At 36.1% G+C, this 27031-nt stretch overlaps 1 protein-coding gene across 2 annotated transcripts in view; it reads right to left on the reverse strand.

Annotated features, from left to right (window-relative positions):
• LOC119558341 (RNA-binding protein FUS) overlaps positions 1-24406 on the reverse strand; it is a 100436-nt gene extending 76030 nt beyond the window's left edge. The window contains exon 1 of one of the 2 annotated variants that reach the window (XM_037871815.1): positions 24271-24404. In XM_037871815.1, the coding sequence (XP_037727743.1) occupies positions 24271-24397 (127 nt within the window). In that variant the 5' untranslated portion in view covers positions 24398-24404. Of the gene's footprint in view, positions 1-24270 lie in introns of both variants that reach the window. The other variant, XM_037871816.1, reaches the window with a different exon arrangement.
• Positions 24407-27031: the final 2625 nt, after the last annotated feature.

Here is a 27031-nt window from a genome sequence, read left to right on the forward strand (position 1 = left end):
TGGTTTTCAGAACGAGAACCCAAAACTGCACTTCTAAAATACATAACTTTGTTATTGATTTTAAGTGGGATACCTCTATAAATGTGTAGTTAAATTCTCTATTATTTTAAATTATATCTAGCCAGACTACTAGTAATATTTTGCCCTTAAGTGTTAGTTATTACATACCATTACGTATTTATTTCAAGAAAAATAAAAAAGGTAAAACGAGTTTAAAACGAATGACTTAGCCGGCAGTTCATATCCGAATTCGCCTCAACTTGAATAATTTGAAGAACTGAAGACTGTTTTGAAACGAAACTCTTCAACTTCCGAACACGAGTTTTCCATTTTGGACTTGGGCAAATCCGAACCCATTCAGTTTATACAAATTTCATTCGGCTTGTTTTTATTTCCAGCTTTCAGTTCTGTTCTGTTCTGTGCTCTTTCGCTAGCCTGTTTCTCTGCATGGCTGTGTATTTGTTTGTTTGTCTGTTTGTTTGTTTGTTTGTGTTTGTTTGGTTGTTTGTTTGATGTCAACATGGCCTAGGCATATGAGCAGCAGCAACTGGAGCTGTGCACTGCCAAGTGGCAAGTGCATCCTGGCATGTCCTCCTCTAAATTCAGGGCCCCCATTCCGTTTCCCTTTTGCCTTCATTAGCCTTTGGCAGTAAGTCAGAGGCGCTCTCTGTATTTGTCAGTATCTGTGTGTCTGTGTATCTGTGTGCCGGAGAGTATCTGTGTGTGTGCCCAACAAAGAGCCTTTTGTGCGGATACAGAGACATAGTCTTATAACCACACGGACATGGCATTGACTTTTGTCTCGTCCTGCGAGCCTCAATTGTTGCCTTTTGCTATTGATTGCCCTCTGGCAGCCAAGGCGTCCACAAAGGTAGCAGCTCGAAATATGGAAATAGCTGGACAGGATGCTAATTAAATTAAGTGATTTACATGAAAAGTTTGGGATCAAAGGGTTCAGAGCTTATATGACAAATATTACCAAGCATTTTAATTAGAATTTTCCAGCTCAAAAATATACAAATAATTTTATTTAAGTTTTGTGCATAAAAAGGGTTTTATGAAAAGGACATCAATTTAGGTTAAGTTGAATAACAAGAAAGAGACTATATTGCAAATATTGCTAAGCATTTGAATTACAATTTCCAAGCTTAAAAATACCCTACGAATTTTTATTAATTTTTTTGTGAATGTAAATAATGGTTTTACCAAAAGAGTATATTATTATAAATTTTATTTTATTATGAATATTATGAAAACACATTTAAAAAAGTTTACAAAAGGGTATAAAGAAAAAAATATATAATTTTTGAATTTGAAATTTAATTCCACAGTATATTCCAAGCTTAACAATTGGAATACAGTTTAAAATATTATTAAAAAAGATTTTGAAATAGATTTTTCAACAAACTTAACTGGATTGAAATCAAATTATGATTATATTAAAATTTATATCAACGATTTTTGACGTGATTTCGTCTAACTGAAAACCCGAATTTACCAAATAAAATAAATTGACATGTTTACAAGAAAAGTTCTCCATTCCCTGGCCTGTCATTTGTGTTTGTATAGGTTTAACTGAGGCTGACAGTTCGCTGTTTGCGTGTGTATTGGTGAGCGGGTGTGTGCTGGTGTGTGTGTGCGAGGGTGTCTGTGAGTGGGCTTTGCATTAAAGTCATCACAAGGCAATCTAATTTGAAGAAAGCGCCACAAAGTCTGCAACAGAAGGCAGCAGCACATGCAATGCCAACTCGCATGTCGGCCCCGCCGAATGTCGAATTTCGCCGGGGAAAAGTCGAGGAAAATCCGGAGAAAGGCGGCGATGCTAGGGCCCAAATGGCGGCGATGCCACACACGTTTAAACATAATAATTCTCAATTTCGTCAGCGATATCAATGGCAGCGGCAGCAGCGCGACAGGAAAGGCATGCACACACCAACATAAACTGACATTTTTTGTATGAAATTGAGCACACGAGCAGCCCAAAAAAAAAATAGATAATCTTATGCACATAATTGTGGTTGAAATGATAGCACTTCTCTTTCTATATACCTTTGAAAATACCTAAAAAAGGGCAAAAATATTTATTCTTTATTTATTTTTACATTATCAAATATATATAATTTAGTTTGAAACTAACCTCTCTATAATTTCCCTATTCTTTCCACCCCAACTGTGCATTCAAACATAAAAAGCCAGCGAAAGCAGAAGGCGAGGAAAAAAAAAGAAAAACAAGCAAACGAAGAAAAAGTCGGCGGCAAGAAAAACTCAAACGACATGCGGAAATCATGTCAGATGAAGCAGCAGCAGTCGCTGCAGTCGGAAAAAAGTAAAATTACACACAGACTCCAGCGAAATAAATGGCGGCCCACTCACACATATGCCAGTCCGCCATCCACACACACACAGGCACACACACACACACACACATAAGCAGAGCGGAAACGGAAGGAGTTGTACATGTTTGATGGCAGGGTTGCAACTGCAGCTGCAGTTTAGAGGGCGCATAGCGAGCAGCCACTGTACGGTGGAGAATTCAGCTTTGAGGTATGTCAAAACAATTCAATATTTCATAGAAATTCATAATATAAATCTTTTAAATGTAGCTTGTTTTAAAGGGATATTAACTTAACATTTAAAGAATTTTAAAGGTAATGCAAGTTCTATAAATAATTCTTAATATTTCTTATATTCATTTCATTTTTAATAACAAGCTTACTGAGTACAGAAACCTCATATGCCACTTTCAAGGTTTCTAATACTTTTTGTTTGCCAGCCAATGAAAATCCATTTTCCTCGCGACCTAATTGCCGACACAAGAGCCCACAAAAGTATCAGGTTTACAATGCACAATATTATCCATATATTTTACACAGTTTTCTAGCTTTCATAGACATTTGATATGCCAGCAAAGGGAAAACCGCAAATGCCACAGGGATTATCAAGTGTAAAATATATCCATTTGCTTTTTCCCATTAAAGTGCGCACTTGAACGGCAATTGATCCCACTGTGCGGCATTGTCATTACTATTTGCGCTCGTTTAGGGCTTCTGATGCTTCAGATGCTGCTGCTGCGACTGTAAGTGCATGGTAATGTTTTAAAAACGCGACACAGACGCCTGACGATAACAGCCAACACAGGGTCAGGGGTGTGGAAAATTGGGGGGCAATGGAAAACTGGGAGGGGGGGGGGTTGGGAAAAGCGGGCTGGTGCAGCCAACAAGCTATGCCATATCAATTTTCAATTTCCAGCGCGCCAGCAACTGTCAGGGTGTCAGGGACAGACGAGCGGACCGACCAGACGGCCACACAGACCCACACCTAGTGCCTACACTGGGCGAAAAACTCCACCCTAATTGGGATTTCATTCTAAGAAAATTTTAAAAACTAAGAGCAAGTCTGCCATGTTCCAATAACATTCCAAAATACATTCTGTTTTGAATTTTAAAAACATTTAAAAACACATTTTTAAATGTTTTTATTATTAAGGTTAGGTTATAACTATATTTCTATCTATGTTCTTGATAGCAATATCATTCCCTTAGAAAAAACTTAATAAAAAAAACAAGGAAGAACGCTATAGTCGAGTACCTCGACTATCAGATACCCGTTACTCAGGTAAAGGGACCAAAGGAAAATGGAGATATGCAAGCAGCAAATGCGCCACCTACCGGCGGTAGACAGATTTAAGCGTTGTGGGCGTTAGAGTGGGCGTGACAAAGTTTCTTTTAAATCAATCGATAGGTATTGACGAGACCAATAAATTTAAGTTAAAATTTTTTATCTAGCATGAAAATTGTGGGCGACACCGATTTGGGCGGTTTGTGGGCGTTAAAGTGGGCGTGGCATATTCGCGTAGCAAACTTGCGCTGCGCTCAAGCCTACGGAATCTAAATCTGAAATCCCGTTTCTCTATCTTTGATAGTTTCCGAGATATCCGCGTTCATATTTACGATTTTTTGAAGTTTGTGGGCGGTTTGTGGGCGTTAGAGTGGGCGTGGCAAACTTTTTTTTAAATCAATCGATAGGTATTGACAAGACCAATACATTTCAGTTAAAATTTTTTATCTAGCATGAAAATTGTGGGCGCCACAGATTTGGGCGGTTTGTGGGCGTTAAAGTGGGCGTGGCATATTCGCGTAACAAACTTGCGCTGCACTCAAGCCTACTGAATCTAAATCTGAAATCGCGTTTCTCTATCTTTGATAGTTTCCGAGATATCCGCGTTCATATTTACGATTTTTTGAAGTTTGTGGGCGGTTTGTGGGCGTTAAAGTGGGCGTGGCAAACTTTTTTTTAGATCAATCGGTAGGTATTGATGAGAACAACACATTTCAGTTAAAATTTTTGTTCTAGCATTAAAACTGTAGGAGCCACAGTTTTGGGCGGTTTGTGGGCGTTAGAGTGGGCGTGGCACTCTTCTGAAACAAACTTGCGCTGCGCAGGAATCTCAGGAATCTGCATGCCCAATCCCAGTATTGTAGCTCTTATAGTTTACGAGATCTCAGCGTTCATACGGACAGACGGACAGACGGACATGGCTAGATCGACTCGGCTAGTGATCCTGATCAAGAATTTATATACTTTATGGGGTCGGAAACGCTTCCTTCTGCCTGTTACATACTTTTCGACGAATCTAGTATACCCTTTTACTCTACGAGTAACGGGTATAATAATAAATATGATATGATAATAAATTCCGTTTTATAGATAAACATTTTCTTTTAGTTTATAATTTCTTTTCTACTTTGCTTGACTAAAATACAAAATTCAACTAAATCAAAAAATTTAAGAAGGGTTAAAATAACCAAAACTTGAAAATAAAAAAAAAAGAAATTTTCAGTGCATTTTTGTACGCATCGCCAGCAAACTGCGACCAGTCTAAAGACCATTAGAGAAATATCCAAATCAACAATGGAATGCAATTTTTTCCACAGCAAGACAGGCTGCATAGTCAGCCAGCTAAACTATAAATTGCCCATTGTGTTAATTGAGAAAAGCAATGATAAAATAAAAAGACACACCACATGTCCAACAATTTGAATAGAATTTTTGAGATTGCTTGATAAATTTAAAAAAAAAGCCGAAATAGTAGAAAATTTGATGGTAAAGCATTTAAGATGAAGCACTTTATGGCAATATTGCCATGTTTTCGGTGTATTTCGACAGGCCAGCTATTATTTTGCTAAGCTATAATTGCATTTTGTGCCAGATACAATTTCATGAATATTTTTAGAGTCATAGAAAAGGATTTATAATTTGCGTTCTTGATGGGATTATGGGAAACACTTTTTAAGGAATGTTCTAGGACTTTACTGAAAAAATAAAATTAATATAATTGGATTAGGAGGGTTTTAAACAATATTATAGATAACTTTAGACTTTATGGGGAGAATTTAATATAGAAGGTTGTGTTTGGGACTTTACAATATTATATTATTTTAGACTACATAACTTGTTTAAAATATGTTTAAAATAAAGTAACAGTAGATTCTGAAGTACCATACATTTTAACAATAGTTATAATATCATAAGGGCACTATACCATTTAATAAAACTATCAGTCGGTTAGGGACAATCGATGGCCATTGATATCACATTCCCAGGACAATAGTTAAGGGATATGGCCAAGTGTCTGGACAGTCGTTTATTGTCAACTCATTTGTTTTCGCTTGGCCCAATTTGGAGTTTGATTTATGTCGAAAATATTTTAATTTTATTGGCACAGCAGCCCAGGTGAAACAGAAAGAGAAAGAGAGAGAGCGGCCCCAAAATGTAGTTGTCGTTGTCGTTGTGAGGATAACCCAGATACACACACACACAGATACACACACGGAGTGTCCTTTCGTCCTTGCTGCATCTGTTTTGATAAACTGCATTGTTATGGATTCTCTTGCCGAATTTCTGGCGAATTTTTCGGCCTCGTGTGCCATTTTGGCCCACATTCCACTTGCACACACACACACACACACACAAACACACACACACTGCCAATACTTTGTAATCACATGAAAAACAGTTTTTGTTCAGGCGTAAGTCCTTCTGATATTTTTTCATCATCTCAGCTTTCGTTTCATTACCCCCTGGCTTTGTGTGTTCCAAGCGTCTTTACTCCGTAACAAACAAAAATATATATACAAAATAGCACAAATTGCATTTGGCAAACTATTTATTCTCTCTCTTATCGGCCATTCAAATCAAATTTACAGTCACAATGAAGACAGAAATGAATATTTTGGTCATTCAATTAATTTGGTTTTATTCCGTTCGAGAATTTCCCTGTTGGTATTTAGCAATTAAGCTCTTCAAATGAAATTCTATCGGCCTAAAAAGAGTTCGGCATGTGTGCTAAGTATTTAATTACTTTGGCAAATATTTGCCCATAAAGAATAATATAATAAAAAGGCTGGATAAAGTTATAAATACTGTTTGCATTTTGCGAAAATAATATAATAATAATGGGGACAAAATGACACTAGCATTTGCATTAAATTCTATTTTTAAATGTATAGTACATTTGAAAAGTGATAGTATTTATTTTGGGTAGTTGATAAATGAGTAGTAAACTATAAGAAATTAAAAAAATTACTTCTTTATCTATGAATTTTAAAATAGTTCTGTAAATCCATATAAGCATCCCCTACATATCAAATATTTTTAAGATAATGCCAACTAATCAAGGAAGCCCGCTAAAGTAGGCAACGATTTTGTATATTCAAGATGGACTGATATTACAATAAGAACGGGGAGAAACTTTCACTTGCTTTTGAATATTTTATAAATATTGAATATTTTCTGTCTCTAAAAATGTGGAAAATTAATGTAAGCCCCATATAAGCACCCCTCGTTATATCAAACATTTTCAAGATCATCTATGTATGCCAATTAATCAAGGAAGCCCGCTAAAGTAGGCAACGATTTTGTATATTCAAGATGGACTGATTTTATAATAAGAACGGGGAGAAACTTTCACTTGCTTTTGAATATTTTATAAATATTGAATATTTTCTGTCTCAAAAAATGTGGAAAAATAATGTAAGCCCCCTATAAGCAACCCTCTTTATATCAAACATTTTCAAGATCATCTATGTGTGCCAATTAATTACGAAAGCCCTCCAAAGTAGGCAACGATTTGTATTCGCAAGATGGATGGCCCTCGTGTGTTTTCGTCCATCTCTCAATCAGATTAATTTATTGGATTTTGTCAGCCCGCACTTCAATTAATCAAAATCAAATTAAAGCTGCAAGCGAACAGAAAAAGGGCCAAAAATGTGTTGACTTGAGGTTTTCCACCCGTTTTCCGGCCATAAGTCCTCGGAGGCTCATTAGGCCAAATAGATATACGTTGACACACATTGATAACCGTACGTGTGTGTGTGTGTGTGTGTGTGAGTGTGTCTGCCCCTAATTAACCCACTAATGCCATTTGCCGACTAACGTCGCTAATTAAGCTTAAAAATGAGTAAAAGGAAAAAGTGCACCAAAAAAAAAGGGGACGAGAAGAACAAAACGAGAAAAATTTTCCCTGCCTGCGGAAAAGGTCAAAGCATAAATCAGAGGGCGGAGGAAGGAGGGGGGGGGGGGGGGGGGGGGAGGGGGGTTTCAGGCAGGATGCAATTGCCTGGCCTGGCCCACTTTTTCTATTTTTTTGTACTCCTTTTTTTTTTGCAGCCAGCTGCAAAAGGGGTCACCATAAAGTTTTTCCATTTCTGGGATCCAGTTTCAAGCAATTTCATTTAGAAGTGGCTTTTTACAGGTGGGAAATGAAATGAAATCTGCCTTAACCGTGTGTCTATAGGTGGTGGGCATCTGGATAGCAAGTTCAGGCGGAAGTTCATATGCGATATCTTTTACGGCCATCTGGCATCCACTTAAGGATATATGTGTGTGTTACCCATTCGGTCATTTTTTATCGGGCCTTTGGCTGGGTTGACATGGGGAAATGCATTGATGCCATTGGAGAATTATTAAGCGGAATAATGTACTATTTTATGCAGGTGGTAGTCTAATAAAAATGTATATCACTGCTATTTGCTGGTTATTTCGTATTAACAAAAAGTGTTTTTATAAACAATACCCATTTTTTAAAAGACTAACATTTTTATATATTTTTCTAGGCTATGTAAGCTATCAAAGTATTCAATATTTTTAAGCGTTTAATTTTAGATAAATATGATGTTTTGTTGTGTTAAAAATTGTGAAGCCAATCAAGGATCGCTAAGATTCGGATTTAAAAAAAAACGATTTCATATAAATTCTGATGTCTAATTATTACATTATCTGTGGGAAAATTGTGATTTATTACCTAAATATTACTTTACAATATAAAAAAAGGATTTAATAAATGGAGCCTGGCTTAAAAAACCGATAAGCAATTTGTAAAAACTAAAAATATATCTTTTTCCAACCACATTAAGAAACCACCCCTTGTTTTTTCCAGTGAACCTGTTATTGATCTCAAAGGAAAACTGGAAACTAAATCGGAGCGCATATTAGTCCTTACCTTACAATATAAAAAAAGGATTTAATAAATGGAGCCTGGCTTAAAAAACCGATAAGCAATTTGTAAAAAATAAATATATATTTTTCCAAAGACATTAAGAAACCACCCCTTGTTTTTTCCAGTGAACCTGTTATTGGGCTCAAAGGAAAACTGGAAACTAAATCGGAGCGCATATTAGTCCTTCTGTCTTTGGCTCTGCGAGGATCTCTGCGACTCCGCGCCGGTGACACAGTTCGCCCAAAATGCAGGGCTCCTTCGCAGGGGTCAGGGGTCAGCGGTGACGCTGGCGATGGCAGCACAATGTATTTCAAGTGGAGCGAGTGCAAATAAAATTAAAAGACAACAAGAGCATCAACAAAGCGAAATAGAAGGGAAAAAAAACGAAGTCGAAAACAAAAAAATATATGGCGCCGACCTCATTTTGGAAAAAAGGGGTTTTGGGTGGTGCATCGCCGCCTTGTTTTGCCACTTTTGGGTGCCATCACCCCCCTGGATTCTTGCCACCCCCCCCCCCCCCCCCCCTGCCCGCTGCCACTGTTTGTCTGTCGACACTTGGCGACCTCTGCCGCTGCCTCTGTCGGCGTTTTGTCATTGTTTGCATTTGGCGCGCATTTTTTTGCTTTGTTTTCGCTTGTGGTTTTCCTTTTGTTTTTGCAGCATCCAGCAAGAAACAAAAAAAATTTAAAAACTGAAATAATAATCCAAAAAAAACAGGCGCAAGTGGTACCCTCTAAAGACATGAAACCAGAGCATAAGATTTAGGAAAGGAAGGTATGTGTTAAGTCTCAATGTTAAAATGAACCAATGATATAACATTCAACACGATTATACAATTTTTTGGGGAAAGTATTACATATTCAATCGAAAAAATAGAAAAAAAGAGTCTTAAATATTTTTTCTATAACTTTTTCATTACATTTAAATTAAATAATTTCTTAATAAAGTAGACCAAAATGCTAAGGGAAATAAATATGGACATATACAATTTTTGACTTACATTTTTGATGTAATTATTTTAAAATGTGATAAAAGGCTTAGTAGATTTTACAATTAAAATTAAATATTTTCATAATCAGGATAGGAATAGCACATATTTTTTTATAGCAACTATATCTAAAATGTGCCACAGAGAAAGTTCTAACTTTCTCATCTGAGTTGAAAATGTTCTTAAAAATATAACGACATTTTTAAGTTGAAAGTGTTTTTATTTTGCGCCAATCAAGTTGAATTGGCGGTATTTGCATAGTACATCTCAACAAATGAGCTATTAGACCAGTCAGTAATGTATACTTATCAAAAAGTTGTTAAAGAAACTCAATTTAACTTTACACTTACACGGTTTTTAAGAACGAATGTTCTTAATTCAAGAACAATGTTCTTGGATATTTCTCTCTGTGTGTACTTATATTACTTTTTAATTTTGTTGAGCGCACTTTTTATTTTTAAGAGGTATCTGGGCTTTGCTTATATCTTTTCCCACACGATCTTTCCCATTTTCCACTTAAATAATAAATATGTCTATAATCAGAATACGGATAAATACATATTTCTTGATAACAATGGTATCTAAAATGCGTAATTAAATTACTTTTTAATTTTGTTGAGCTCACTTTTTATTTTTAAGAGGTATCTGGGCTTTGCTTATATCTTTTCCCACACGATCTTTCCCATTTTGCACATAACCTCTTGGTCGCCTCCAAGAGTATAAACATTTTACGTGGCTTACATTTTTTGTACATATTCCTCAGCGTCGAGGGCTTTGTTGTTGTTTACCTGGTTGGCCTGAGCTCATTGAGTCGCCTGGCGGCCATTTTGTCATATTTGCTGGCACCTTTGTCAAGGACGCGCTCCTTTTGGCCCTTTTTGGCCATTTCTGCTCATGCCGCATCCTTCGTTGCCACATTCCATCAAGTGTGGCCAACCGAATTTCTGTGTTTTGCAACGTTTTTCGTAGTTTTTCTGTGGTAATTTATAAGGGGGATGTGGTGTGGAGCATATACAGTGTGCACACATACATAGCAGATCTGCAGGAAGTTGTGCAAAATTTAAAACGGAAGTCAATTGCCAGACAGTCAGCGATGGCCGCCGGAAGTGGCAGCTGCATGCAGCATCAGCAGCGCCATGTTGGTTTCCCTTCTTTATTGTTTTTTTTTTTTGTCATCTCTTGGCTGTTTTTTTTATTTTTTTTTATTGAGTTATTGGCGCATTCATTTGCCATACGCCGCATGCAAGATTTATGCCCGCCATGTGTCATGTGGCTAAAAACAAACCTACCCCCGACTTTATCCCCGACTTTTCTTCTTTTTTTTTTGCAGCCCCAACATTTCCCCAACATTTTCGCCATTTCCCCCATTTAGCATTTACCCACTTTTCCCCACCATTTCCACAGGCAAACACACACAGGCTGGGCAAATTGTTTAAAAGCCTCGACTACAACAAACAAAACGAAACGATTGCGAGACAAAAATATGTTCTCCACGCTGATCTCTCTCCTCCCTGGCGAAATGTTTGCATAATTTGGCCTGGCCAAAATTCGGTTTGGAGACATTCGGAACCGGAACTGGAATTGGAATTCGGCAAACATGCTGCCCCCGAAAAATGCCTCCAATCCCACTAAAAGCCTTTGCTTTCGGTTTGGGCCAGACTTTAAAATAGGCCACAAAAACATTGTTTTTAAATCGCAACAAGCAGCGAAGTTATGGATAGTTAAAGGTATCACCGTTTTTATTTGCAATATTTGTTATTCCATCAAAAAACAAGGTATAATGTCACAAATTAAGCCCCAACAACTAAACTCACTTTTAAATTTATATAAAAAATCAAAAAATAGTCAAGTATTTGATATATGGCCGGGCCAAGCTTCTTTACTTTTTCCTTCACACTGACATTTTGACATTGTCAAATCGTCTGATAGATGGCTGTCATATTTCATTGACTTATAGGCTAAGCCAAACAACCAAAAAAAAAAAAAAAAAACAGCAACAGCAACTAATGCGTATTAAATTGACAACAAACAATTGTTGCTCGGCTCATTGTTTGTCGTTGCAAAATGGCATAATAATCAAAAAACCGAATCGTGTTTAGCAATTAAAATGAAATTAAAGTTAATTTTGATGTGCAATTAAACGCGAATCGTTGAGGGATGGCCATGGATATGGATGCGATCCATCCAATTCAGCCCCCCCCATTTTCCCCACCAGGCTACATGTCAAAGTTGAAATGCTGACGCAGTCGCGGCTTTCCCCCTCCCCCTTTCGCTGCCCCAGGGAAAACCGACCCCTGACCTCAACGAAGTCGTTTATTATTTGCCGCCTGCTGTTGCGTCATAAATAAATTTTGCAGTGCATTTAACGAATTGTGAACTCACCAAAGGGAAATGCCTCGATATTCATATTGCGTATATTTATTTTATGGTAAGGTGGCTCACTTTCATTATTGAGTATTTTTAAAGCCAGCAATGGCTGTTTAAATATACTTAAACATTTTATTAATAGCTCAAACTAAGCATATTGTTGTTTATCTAAAGTGCTCAAAATAAAATAGTATAGTTTTCATGTATATTTTATTGATAGCATTTTGATAGAATTTTTAAAGTCATTTTTGGCTGAACTTTTTTAAGTATAAATAATAAATTAAATAAAAATATAATTTAAATAATAATAAATTTAATAATATATAATATTAAATAAACAATTCATATTTTTAAAAACGAATTCGAACAAAACACACAACTGAAGACCAATGCGGCCAACACTGCGTATGCGCGATATTCAAGTGCATCCATTAAAAGTAATTGTTTTTATATTTTCGCCTTGTAATTTGGCCACCCTGGTGCAGGCACCAGTATCTGTGTGTGTTTGCCTGGCCATGTTTGTGTGCGGGTGAATATTTATCTCTTGATTTACTGTCCGGAGTCTGAATGAAAGCCGGGAGTTTTCGGGCTCATCATTATGGGCCCATTGTATTGGCCCTGTGTGAGAACAATATACGTTTGATATATATGGTGAAGGGCATGTTCGACCAAAGAGGCCAATGAATTAAGTCCAAATGATCATCAATTACGGAATAAATTACACAAGAAATCGGAAAAGTTCCATGATACCATCTAACCCCGTCTCCCCTTTGAATTAATTTCAATTAATTCCACACAATATAATTCTTTTTTTACAGGATATTACCTTAGTTCAGCCCTTGACGTTTGGCGCATTTTTATGGGCCAACTTCGGCGATGAGTTGAAAATGCAAAAATTAATGCGCTTGCAAAATTTATTCATAATTAAATATAAATTTATGCTCAATTGTGGTTCAACACGATGACGACCACCACACGTGTGCATTTTCTTGACCCCCCCCCCCCCCATCCCCTCAGTGAAAATATACCATTTGTCAACTTTTCCCTGTGTGGATTTATGATAAATTCGTTCGAAGTTCGCTCAATCATCGTCGTCGTCATTAGTTTTGAACAACATTTTTCCAGCACATTTATTTTTGCACTCCATGCAAATATTATTCAAGTAAATCACAATGAATTCGTTTATAATTATTCGAAAATAAACAGAAAAAATGTACAAGTTAACACTGAAAAACTAGTTGTGAATTGTTTTTTCTCTGTGCATTTCTGTTTTTTTGGTAGCCCCATATTTTTTTATGACAAATTATCCTAAAATATGCAATGGACAAATTAATATTTAATGGATCTGCCAACAATTAGTATAAATTATAAATTTGAATATGTCATTTAGGGAGCGGGCCAAAGCACTGAACCGTGTAAATGTACCCACTCAATCGTAAAATACATAAAAAATGGGCATTTTTAGAAAATCTTTCCACTCAATCGATACAATATTGTGCTTGGCATATTAAATACATCAAATTCTGTGTATATTCATAACAAATGATTTGCGATTTCCACAGAGCTGATAAACCGCAGGGCGGAAAATGGAAAATGAGCGGGGAGCTGAGAGCGGAGGGTGGAGTGGAAAATCCCAAACAACAATAAAGTTTAATAACCCAAAGGAATCCGGCGAGGAGACGCGTATAATCAGCATCATCAGCGACATCAATTTGTTTGCCCCGCCCACTTTTCCTATATAGGCGCTAAGCTGTTAAAGTGTAAATGACGTGTAAATGGGCGACCCGAAAAAAAAAAGAAAACATAAAAGGAACATTTTTTGGGCCAGGGAAAGGGAAAGTATTTTCACGTCCATTTTCACTCCCGTTTGAAAGGCAAGACAAACACAAAGTATATAAATATAATTCATATTTCAGTCACCGTTGATTGAACAAATTGTGAGCGAGAAATCCATACACTCAGGAAGGAAGTAGCGGATTTCGATGTCAAGTCAAGAAAGAATTTTCTTGATTCAAGAATGAAAATTTTAAAAAAAGAAAAAGAATTTCAGACTATTTTAGTCTTAGGGATTAAATAACGAACCTTCTTGATTCAAACACAAAAAATGAATCGACATAAGTACGACACAAGATTGTTTTAAGAACGAATTCAAAATTTCAAGAACCATTGGTACATTATTAAGAATTTTCGTTCTCAAATTACTCGTTCTGCCTTTTTCTGGGTGTATATACATTTATTTATATATATTCAGACCAAAATAAGGGATTTAATAACGAACCTTCTTGATTCAAAGGCAAAAAATGAATCAACATAAGTACGACACAAGATTGTTTTAAGAACGAATTCAACATTTCAAGAACCATTGGTATATTATTAAGAATTTTCGTTCTCAAATTACTCTTTCTGCCTTTCTCTGGGTGTATATACATTTATATATATTCCCCTTCTGTATCCCATAGATTTATTAAACAATGGCAACGTAGCTCAGAGGCCGGGACCACTTTAAAAACTTTAGCATACAACAAAAAAAAAACATAAAAAAGGTGTGAGAAGCGAGAATGAATTTCCCTCGAACCCTCCAAAATATTTTTTGAGTTGGGTAAAGTTCGGCTCATAATTTTCATAAATCAAAATGGCCTTTTCAATTGCTTTCTTTTGTGATGAGCACACAGGCAGAGTCAGCCGTTCTCGCGATTCTTTATAATTAAATCATAAATTATATATGAAAAATTATATAAGCTCAATGGATAAAAATGGCGAAAAAGTTCAGAGAGCGACTAACAAATATTTCTTCATTTACATGATTTATTTCGGTGATTTCCTTTTTGGAAATGGAAAATTTTAATGGAAAATCTGGTGATTGTTTTTGGGTAGAAAAATTATTAAAATAGTAATGTGGGTGAAGGCTTTTCTGTGTTATTTGCATTTGGGATAATTTTGATTACGTTTAAGTTTAAATGGCTGATAGAATTTGTTTTATTTTGGGGATAACTTTCACAAAGCATAATTATAATATGCCATTTAATGGGATTTCAGATATAAAAAAAATTCAATTGCCATTGCTTTTGTGGCTGTAAAGCCGGCAAAGTTTATAATTAATGTGCAATTAAATTGTCGCCTTGCATAAAACCGAATTTCGAGTGAGGTGACGAATGCTGCGGGTTCCCAAGGGGCTGTGCTATATTACGCATACGTCATGTGGGCCCGGGACCGCCCAATCAGCCCCCACCAGACTCTCGTCTTGATTTGATTTGATTTATGCCCTGCTGAATGCAAAGCGAGCTGGCAAATGACTTAATATTTATGGAAAACATTACCGCAATATCCTGCTTGCTAGACAGACAGACAGACATATATGTATTCACATATATATATTCCTGTTGCAGCCGTTTTATGTTCTTTTAATTTGCCCTCCCGCCGAGGAAAAGGGGAAAAGCCTTTTCAGTGGGTGGTGGTGGGTGGTGGGTGGTTGGAAAGGCAAGCGCCTGTCTCAAGGGCGCCGCAAAAACCGCGACACACGAAAAGTGGGTGGCAAATGGCTGTGGCGGAGCTAGGAGATCGCAATAGCAAATTTTCGTGCAAAAATCAAAAAGTTTCACCACCCGCCAGCGATTCGTGAGAAATTCGCATAAGTCCTCAGATTTCCAGGCTCGGGGGTTGTAATAAAATATTTATTACTCCACTTATAGAAATGCATATACACCACAGCTGGGCAAATTCCACAGAACATTGAACTGCACGGGAGCAGGGATTTCAAGTTAATCGAAAATTCAAGCTCCAGATGTTGGGAAAATTATAGAAATGCATAACTAACACGAATTTCTAAAAGTTTAAAGGAAAATTTATATTTTCCCAACCAAATAACAGAAATGCAAACGAAACTTTAATAACTCTTATATAAATTATTTTATATTTGTACTTCTAAGAAAAGAAAAATAAGCGATATATTAATAATGTTTTTCTCAAAGAAAATTTACAACCTATTTAAGTTTTCACACAATTTAAAAGCAACAGAAATGTTTGAATATCTAAGCTTCAAACTTTTCAAGGCTCCAACAAAATTTTAAATATTTCACCACAGCTTATACCAATTTTTTTTACAATAGAACTAAGTATACCCAAAAAAAAAATTCTAATCTATTGTCTTTACGCACATATTTTCACCAACCCAATTTCTTAAGAGCCTCATAAGTAATACATATATTTTTGTGTGATTCCCCAAAAGGTTTTTGCATAAAATGGTGCAAGATTAAGGAGATGCAAAAAGTACACACTTTAGGCGTTGCTCACAATTTCTAAATACTTGGGGGACATCAATAATGCAATGCAAACCTTTTTTTATGATAAAACATTTCTTGTTTCATTTATATATATCCAGTATCTGTGTTTCCATCGTCTTTAATCGCAGTCATCGAAGAGATCCAACTAAATATTTGCAAAATTCTTATGCTCCTTTGAGCGACAAACAGACGAAGGACAAACAAAAGCAAACAAATCAACAGACACACAATATCTGCTGTTATCCGAGCGCTTACAAACGGACTTTATACTGGGTACAATATCCATGCACCGACCCCCCAGATCCGTCCCTTAACCCACAGCACGTCACCCCTTAACCCACAAGTAGCCCCGAGTCATTTCTAATGCGAAAACTATCGACAGTCCATCGCAGGGAGTCGAGTGGACTGCTGTAACGCTTGCTGCTACTATTTACTGGCTGGTGTTTGCTATATCTGTAAACGAATCAAATTGAAAAAGGCAAATGCGAGTGGCAGTGCACTGAGCGAAAAGCAGCGGTCGACTCACTGGGGGAATGCAAAAAAAAATTATAAAACTTAAAGATCAGTCCAATTATAGACTTAGATATAAGATTTCTGAGCACTCATTTCAAAAAAAAAACTATTAAAACACCTTAAATATGATCTCTGAATATAAAACTATTAAAATAAAGTCATAAAATAAATGTCCTCTAATTTTAAAAGCAAAATAACTTAAAATTTCTAAAATCTAGTGAGAATGTATTTTCGATTACAGGTTATCGAAACACAACTTTGGGTCACCTTTGCACGCGAAAGCAACTTTACTCAAAAATCGTTTGGAAAGTTATATGTTAAAGGTTGTAAGTCTTTAATGTCTATACAAAATATTAAAATATTTTTGAAATTGCGACAATTACACCAGTTTTTTCCAAAAATTTGGGGTCACCTTTTTTAAAATCCTTATATTACATAGATAGAAAATATTAGCCCAAAGGTTGTTAGATCTTTAAAAGTCTTTACAAAATGGGGAAGTATTTATGTTATATTTTCTAAAATGATACATTTATGATCTATTATTTTTGTCTATTAAGCAATCTCAATTATTTCGCCCAGTGCAGGCAGCACTCCCCTTCTGAGCTTGCTGCCCCATTGCAATCCAATCCGGCTCAGAAGTGAGCAGATGACATGACAAATTTCGCTGGGCTGCAGTCAAAGTTGAAGTTGAAGCTGAAACCGAAATCCTAAATCGAAAACCGAAAATCTGAAATGTGAAATGTGAGCAAGAGCTGGGATTCAGAAATCGAGAATAACAGTATACGGTGCTGACAATTCAATTGTCACATCCGCTTATAAAGTTGGCAACCGTGGATAAAAAAAAAAAAATGGAAAGAGAGAACATTTCAAGGTTAACTTTGGCCAAATCATGGCAAAAAGTCCGAAGGCAAAAAAGCCAGACAACTTCAATTTCATTTCGTCTCGCTGTGCTGGTGATTCAGATACCTATTCCGATTCAGAACCAGAATCAGATTGAGAATCAGATTCAGATTCAGTTACTTGTGCCATTGCTATGACTGTTTCCTGTCTGTCTTCCACTTCCTGCCCTCGATTTTAATTTGGCCGCCCTTCAATTTCACAGATACTCGACATCGCCATCGCCATCGCCATCGACTGTGGAGATTGCGAGGGGCGATTAAGATGGGGCCACTCAAAAAATTGAAAATTTCTCGCAGTCCCCCAACCTATCGCTCATATATATATATATATTTTTTTTTTATTTCGGGCCACAAAATCAAGTCGAGCGTCAAATCACTCAAACAACTTTTGGCGACCTCCTCATCTCCGCATTTGAGTTATTTCTTTTTCGGTTGTGTGTCGTTTATTAAATATTTAAACATAATCCCGTGGGGGAAAATTGAAAGCAAATAGCTTATGATAAACAAACATTGTCCTGTCAGTAAACGACTGGAAATAAAACTCTCGATAAAGTACATTCGGAATATTTATTTGCCCCCGGGCTGTTTAATGTCGAATCAATTGATATGCATAGGAAAAATAAATAAAGTCAGCAAAGTGGCCCTCAAATTACAGTTTAATAGTTTTCTATTTTTTTGTTTACAAGTTTCGCATTGCGTTTTTAATGCGGTCAATTCAAATGATATTACTTTTTTAGGGAATATTTTAATTGCTTTTTTAGTTCTAACATCACTATAATGTATTTAGATACTTTTCAGTTAATTATTAGTATATGTTTCTCACACTCATGACCTTTTAGATAATTTATTGATCTAATTATATATATATAGAACAAAATGAAATTACTATTTTAAGCACTAACATGGCATATTTCAATTGCTTTTTAAACTTCCCTTTCCTCATTCATGACTTATTAGATCATATATTAGAGCTGTAGCATATAGGAACTAATATAAAAATGTATAATAATTCCTGATAATATATATGAAAATAAATAATCATTGTAAACTTGTTCCATTCATATTTCTAATGCGTGTTTATAAGACAGCTTTATTCTATAGAACTGAGAGATTCGTACGTATAATCTTCTCGAAAGCTTTTTATAATTATACATGGGTTCCGCTCTCGGGAGGAAATATAGAAAAAAGAAACGAAAAAGCGAAGAGTGTTGGAGATAATATTATTCGAATGGAAATCAACGAAACGACCTGAAAACGCGGAGACTGTGCTGATAGCGATAGCCTTTGGGGTCAGTTCTCTATCTAAAAACGAGTGCTTATATACGGGGCATACACTATATACCACTATATGTATGTATTTGTATGCGACATCTTAACCAATCTACACGTAATCCAATTTGCCCTCGTAGCCGACGAAGAAGCTCTCCAACAATTGTTTTTGATTATTTAATTTGCCAGACTTTTGCTTTGATTTAGTTTCGTTTTGGCTGGGTTGTTCAGCGGCTCAGAGGAGATCCCTATTTTCCCCTATTTTTGCTGGCCAAAGCTCCATTCTGGAGGGCCTTGAGGCGGGTTCAGCCGACCACAAGATGTGTCCTTAGCCCCTTGCTTTGTCTTCGCCTATGATTTACTCCTGCCGCAGTTCGGGGACCTTGAAAATATGGCAGCACATTGTTAGCCATCGTTGTTTTTGGCCCACAGACAACAGTGGGCGACAAAAGCAGGTCGCCGAGCGGCGAAGGGGCTGCGGAAAATGCCAATGGGTAATTCGAGTATATCCGCTGAAAAGTCCAAAAAACACAAAATGTTTTCTGGGTCGGGATCTCAGAAATGCTTCAAATACCTAACTGATAATACAAAAATGTTTATATTTAAAATTTTCTTAGGAACTTCAATTCAAGTTTGATTTACGTTAATAATATTATATATTTTATTTTTTTATTGAACAGTTGGCTAAAAGACTACGTTTTAGAAAAACCCAGAATAAAACTTAAAACCAAGATTTAAATTTTGCAAAGAGCAATTTAAGTTTTTTTTTATTTAACCATTAAAATACTTGAAATTCCCCATTGATAATACCAACGCATTTATTTTCTAAGAAACAACCACACTGAATGTTTATATAAAAAGATTTTTATACCTATTAAAAATTGTATAAAAACAGCTTTAAGGTCATTTTTGATTACTTGAAGCACTTCAAATATTTCCTGTTTTTAATTAGCAGTTACTCATCCAAAATTAAAAAAAATACTGCTATACCCACATAAGCTATGATTAATGGTTCATGGCTTTGTTAAAGTGATAAAAGGTAAGGAAACGATTTTATAAAACGATTTGTGATTTTTGCAAGTCGTTTTGATAGTAGTTACTTTAACTACATTTTTTAATCGTACAGATATGAATTTTTTTTGGGTTTGAAAAAGTATTTTTTGAAAAAATATCTACAATAAATTGGATACCTAATGGTCGACTCTCGAGAGCTTCGGTGTTGCATTTTCGGAAAGGACGTCCAACATGGCTGGCAACATTTCCACCTCAGATGGCTTTAACCCCCCTTCACCCCCCTTCAACCCCCTTTTCACCCCCTTTCACCCCCTTTTAGCCTTTGTCTCTGTGCATTTGGCTTGACAGTCGCAGCAACCAAAGTGCGCTATGAGCTTTTGTTTTCGCCTTTCTCTTGATTCTAGTTTTGTTGCATTTCATTTTCTTATATTTCAGTTTTGTTTCCCTTTTTTGTCTTGCCCAATTTTCCTGGTTATTCCTGCGGTTTTCCCCGACTTTGGGGAACATTTTGGAGCAATTTCAGCAGGTTTGCATTATTCAAACACGTTTACAGACCAGAAGAAATCTGAAATGCCAAAATACCTTTGGACACACAATTATCTTCTCTGTGTGTTTCGGGGCATAGCTTTCAATAGCAGCTAATTGTTTGAGTCAGCAAAAACTTCCAGAGCACCCCCGCAAAAATTCACTTTCCTCGCCCCCACAAATTAAATTTCTCCCAGCCAACAAGCCCCAAAAAAAGTTGCAAATAATTTGCGGGTCGGGGGCGATAATCGAATAGAACTTAGCCTCATAGAAATTATTTGTTGCGAAAGTTTCGCCTGTCTAGGCAAACTTTGCGACTCGTTTTGCATAATAGCGATATAATTTTCGAGCATTTTTCCGACCCTGACACGGTAGCATTTAATTGCTTTTGATCGATAGTGGAAGACTAATTGAATTTGGTCTTAGTTTTGGGATGATTCAGATTATGGACTTGACTGTGATAGATGGGTTAATTGTTAAATTGGCCATTGTGGGCTGTGGATTGTTGGCTTAGTTCCTTCAGCAGCTGCCATATTTGGTTACTACTCCTTAAAGTTATATGACATCTTAAGCAGGGAACAACAATTTGTAAACCGAGACTTAAATAATACATAAGGACCACAAATATGTTGATCACCCAATAAAAGCTTTAACCAGAAACTGCCAACGAAACAGCTCAAATACATAAATGCAATTGTTTCCTCCGCAAAAACATAAAAAATGCAACAATGAAAACCAACCTCAGTTCTTGCAGCAGGATTTTAAACCAACAAATAAATATTATATCAAGTAAAGTTAAGAAATAAATGTAAAAAATATATTCAATTTTATGAATACATTTCAATTTTAAGGGATGGTAAATAAAAAAGTAAAGTTCAGAAATAAATTAAACAAAAAGATGTTCCAGTGAAGGGATTATAAATAAAAAGAATTTAAAATTTCTTGGCAAATATAAAAGAAAGTAAAGTTAAGAAATTAACAAAAAATTGATCCAATGAATAGACTTATAAAGTGATTGCAAATACATAGCATTTTAAATTTCTTGGCAAACATCAAACAGGGCTATAATAAACACGTTATACCCAACGATTGTCAAAAACGTTTTTCCTGCCGCCTTTCAATCAGTTTCCCCTTAAGTTTTCCTGATTGATTTGTCGGCAGCCACAAGACTTTGCCGACTTTCCCGACTTTCCCAGCTGAAAGGCAGCGAAACAAAAGTCGCAGTAAATTAATAAGCCTGCCGCACACGCGGGGGGCAGTTGGGCCCCCGGAACCCCCCTTATGACTAAATAGTAACACATACTGACCTGACCTACTCTCCGGTTGGGGGTTTAGAGCACGGGATCCAGAACGGGAACGGTAACGGCAGCACAGCGGTGGCAGTGGCGAAAAAATAACAAAGAATAAAACACAAAAAAAAATATATGTAGAAAAAAATATAGAAAATTTTGTTATAGAAAAAATGGTACTCTATGTGGTATAGGCTTATAAGTACGACGAGTGCTTGAGTGTACACTGAGCGGAAAACGCGACAAGGCGAGCATTGCAAGTAGATCATTTCAGATATTTATAAGCCATTATATTAGGTTCAGTTAAAATAAACCCATAAAGTTTCATCAGATCATAAATATTATGTTGATTTAATTTTAAAAAGTATTTTATTTTGGGAAATCTTAGAAGTTTCAACTTGGGATAAGTTTAACCAATCGATGACAGAATTTAGAACTTGGGTGATATTGCAAAACTGGATCATAAATAAATGTGAAAAAAATCAAAACCATATATTATCGAATTTCAACTTGGAAAAGTTTAACCAACAAATTAATAAGTTTAGACTTTAAGTAAAATGGCAAATTTTATACATTTAGAGCCATATACGATTTATGAGCAATACGACTTTATGAAACCTTAAGGACCCATCCTTTCATAAATATTTTGTTCATTATTATATTTGCAGCTTAAAAGTATCTTTATATGAATTTGAACTTGGGAAAGTTTAGCCAATAGTTTATAGAGTTTACATAATATCGCAAAACTGGATCATACATATCATATATTATGGAGTAATAGGCTTTGGTAACAACTGATCTGCTAGCAATATCGAACTTGGTCGAAGTTTTCAGCCGTGTAAAGTGGAGATTGGGAGCCTTTGGAGCCTTTGTGGCCCTCGCTGTTTGAAGCCCCCTGTGCAGCCCCCCGATCCCCGGCGAGGGTTCTTCATGCTGGGGCCCCCGAAACACGCGATGTTACTGGAGGGGAATACCTACATATACATTTATATGCAGGGAGTAGGGGAGAAGTAAGACTCTATATATGCATTTTCCGGGGGGGGTCTGCAAAGGGGGTCTAAAACGACGACGGTGGGCATGGCTGACTTTACTCTGACGGACTGTTGCGTGTTTTGGAGCCAACAACTGCGACGTACTCGTTGCCATTGTTGTTGTTCTTGTTGTTCTTGTTGTTCTTGTTGCTTCTGTTGTTGTTGCGGCTTCTATATACTTTCTATTGTATTATATTTTATATGGTTTGACAAAGCCCCAAGCCACTTAGACAAACTGCTTCAACTTTCTGCCCTGCCCGGCTCTTGTTGCTGTTTATTATTGTTATTTAATGTTTATAGTTCGCCGAACAAGACGCGATATGTGGGTGGTTTTCATCGCGGGGAATCCCCTTCACTTTCGTAAGGAGAGGCGTAAGAAAAGGCATTATTAGCCATGTATATTAGATGACGTTACACGACTCGGCCTAAAAAAAAAACAGAACCAGAACCAGAGGACCTCAAAGGAAATTGCTCGACAAAGTGGAACACTCAACACTGATCATTGTAATTATGTTCCCATTTAAAAGTTGGCTTTTATATTAAAGAGTAGTTGTATTTTTAAACGTATCCTATCTTTTGCTATAAGAACAAAATGTTTTGATAGGCCTTCATACATTTTTAGATCCCTATTGCTTACTTCGGAAAATTATTCAGAAAACATATCTCCTTGATTTAGTGAGTTTACTATGTCTTTAACAGTTTTGATTTTCTTTAAAAAAATTAGCACAGCAATTATAGCATTTTAAACCAATTTTCCAATAGATAAAAAAAATTTTGAAAATATATTTTAAGCTGTTGAGTTTTGTAAGCATTCCAGCATTTTATTTTCGAATTTATATATGTATAACTTGGGTTGACATTGGACAATGTTTATCACTTGTGATTAAAGAAAGGGAGCATTCCTTATAAAAGGCCTAAAAAAATCAACTTTTTTGAAGTATTCAATTTGCATTACAAATTTACATTCATTTATAAAAATCTAAATTTTTTTTAAGTTGTATTAAAAGCTTTATATTTTTGTACAAAGTTCAATGGCATTATTTGGAACTCTAAAATTAGGCTGCCAGAAAAGGTGAAAATTAAATTCAGAAAACGTTTCCTGAATTTATGCACTTGGCACGCTATTTTTCGAATTCGAATTCGAATCGATCAATTAAACAAGCTGCAAAAACAACATTTCAATCGCTAATTAGCCAGAGAGAGAGAAACAAATAAGAAAAGAAGGCAAAAGCGGAGATGACGATCACGATCACGATCAATGCGGTCTCACACACTTGAAAAAAAAAACGGTATATGCAAAATAGGTTTTAATTGAGCACAACAACAATGACAACAACGCAGATTGGTTTCACTTTGTATTTAGCACTTTTTCGCTGGAAAGATGATTTAATGGCACACAAACGTAAAAAAAAAGTGAGCAACACAATTAAAAAAATGTTTAAGTTGTGAGAAAAAATCCCAAATCATTAGCACTTTAATTGTGTTTAGGGGTTTTTTTTAATGATTTTTCTTTTCGTAAGTTTATTAGTGGGTTTTATTGTTACTTTTGTTGTTCTTTTTGGAATCGAAACGCGTTTTGTGAAATCACCGGTTTACGTACGTTTCAAAATTTGCGTCAAATTCGCTGAGAGTTGCGTCGGCTGTGGGAGCTGAGAGTAGAACCGTCGGGAGCCAACTGACACCTTCAGTGCGTCGATTTGCACTGAGCAAGTGGCGTAGCGCCATGTAGCGCCAAAAACCGGTTCGGCTCCCCATCCGACGGCTCGTGCTCGTTCGGGCCCCTTCGGCCAACTGGCCTTCGTGCCCGCATCTTCGCTCTCTTTCCCGCTCGCCCCCACAGCTCCCCAATTCTCCGCTCTCCATCTCCTCTCTCTCACTTTCAATGCCAAGCGCCAAAGCAGCTGTTTCCAGCGTGGATTTTGTTGTTTTGATTTTTTGTCGCGCTCGCACGTGAGCCAGTGTGTGTGTGTTTGTTTTGTAAGCGGCAAGTGCAACGCTTTGGAATACCGTACGCTTTTCAAAACTGCGGTGGTATTGGTTGGAGCACCAGAAAACAAAATGGGAAATTACAAGACCAAACGGTAATTCCAAAACCAAATACTTCTGAATTATGTTCATGTGCATATGTATAAACATGTGTTTGTGTATAAAACAAAGAACAGTGTGTTTGGGAAAAACAGACAACATAACGGAGTGATTTGAAAGTCACTGGAAAAGAGCATTGCAAAGGGAAATTTAATAGAACCGTTATTTCTTTTCAAAATGGAGGGTTTAAAATAATACCATAATATGCGTACTAATAAAAATATCAAAAAGGCCGTCTAAAATTTCCTATATATTAAAATATATATGTTTGTACATGCCAAACATCAGACCCCTGAATACCCTGTATTTTAACACTAATTCAACTTACCCACGCCGAAGAAAGAAGAGGGCAGCTGGCCATGAAGAAGAAAGAGCAGCAATCCAGTTGAAAGAAAGTTAGCAGCGCAATGATTTTAATTGGGAATCGTTTATGGGACACAGATTTTTCTAATCCAAATGAGTTATTCGGCCATTAGTAGGGCTATTACTGTTCTCTCTCTTCCGCGAGGTCCACGTGCTTTTGTTTTGATACCCTACAAAAGAGTTGTGTTATATTACATGTTGTGTTGTGTTATGTTAAAAGAATGTCATCTATTTTCGATTGTTTTCGAAAACTGAATTTTTAAAATTTTTTTAACTGTCTATGGAAAGTTAATGTTTCTGTATTAAAAATGAAATACATATTAAATATTTTTGTATTATAAAATTTTAGAATTGTTCAATAGGCATAAAAAATAAACCAATCCATATTTAAGTTCCGCAAATTTTCGCTAGATGACCTTTTTCGTATTTTATCGAAGGAAGGCTTACAAAACTAATTTTTTTTAACAAACATTGAATTTTAGCTAGTTTTCGTAGGGCCTTTGAAGATTCGGTGATTCCTACCTTATAATACCAGTTGTTTCTCCTAGTGTTGCTGTTATTATGATGATTACTGTTGTTGTTGTCACAAGCATTTTTCAAGTTCAACATGTCGACGCTTATTTTAATTTTAATCGCACAAAACATGAGCCGTTGTTGTTGCTGTGGCTTTTTGTGTTACATTTTAATGTTATGCGGCCTTTGTTTATGCACACAAAACACAAAACATTCATAAAAGTGACCCAGGGTGGACTACAATTGTTCCTTAAATTTAAGGTCAAGCGGGGAATTTTAAAGGAAATTATTTCAGGCAAATAAAAGTGTAAGACACAAAGAGGTTTTTAAGACTAAGACTTTTATTTCAGAGAAATATCTTCAGTTATATCATCAAAGTTGAACCAAAATCCTTGTTATTTACTCAAAAATTGGTATTCCTTTTCCAGTATTTTTTACTTTCAAAGTCCACCCCAAGTAGCGTATATTTTATGGGATATTTTTGGAGTTTCTTTATTCCGACTTTTGGTCCGCTATGTCCTATGAGATATTATGTTCCACACACACAAACATAAACACCAGCACACACACATATCAAAAGATAACTGTAATGTTGTAATGTAGTCCATTTGCGACAAATATGCGCACCCAAAAAATGCTCCTCGGACAATGGCTAAAATTGTTCGCATATTCATGACCGAATTACCCACATTCGGCTGGCGAGTGAGGGAAAGGGAAGATGGAAGGGGGAGGGGGGTTTGGGCCAGATGACTGGACACAGCAGAACAAACAAAACCATTGGCAAGGCACGCAAATCTCGACTATGACCAAAATATTTGCCAAAGTTCGTCGAGTCCTAAAAAAAAAACAAAAAAATGTACACTGAAGAAAACCCGATAAGCAACCTTGAACCCCAAAATCTTGAGCATTTTCAGGTAACAAAGCTAAATAATTTTATTACAAAAAAAAAATAAACGTTTGATGAAGGACAACAGTACGTATGAGTGATGTCGTATGAGTAATGTACATGCGTATGAGTAATATACGTATGAGCAATGCGACTAATTAAATTTGTAAAAAATAAAAAATAGTAGTAACAGTAAAAAATAAGCTCAAGCCATGGTTCATAATGTTAAAATTTTATTGTAAATACCTATAAGGAGATAACATCTCACTGTAAGTATAAATTATATTTTCTATGTTATAAAGCCCCTTTGTTTTAGATTATTCAGAAAACTATTCCCTTTAAACAATATTTGTATTACAAATTTCCGGAATACCATTTTGGTGCATAAAAAAAATCCATTTCTTGGCCATAAATGTTTTTTCGAGTGTGCCAGATGAGTAAAAAAGCGTTGCCAAGAAATCAAAGTGAGAGAGTGCGAAGCAGCGGGGTGAAGGACGAAAAGGATGAAACCA

The sequence above is a fragment of the Drosophila subpulchrella genome, chromosome X (genome assembly GCF_014743375.2).
Source record: "Drosophila subpulchrella strain 33 F10 #4 breed RU33 chromosome X, RU_Dsub_v1.1 Primary Assembly, whole genome shotgun sequence".
In the NCBI taxonomy this organism is placed as follows: domain Eukaryota; kingdom Metazoa; phylum Arthropoda; class Insecta; order Diptera; family Drosophilidae; genus Drosophila; species Drosophila subpulchrella.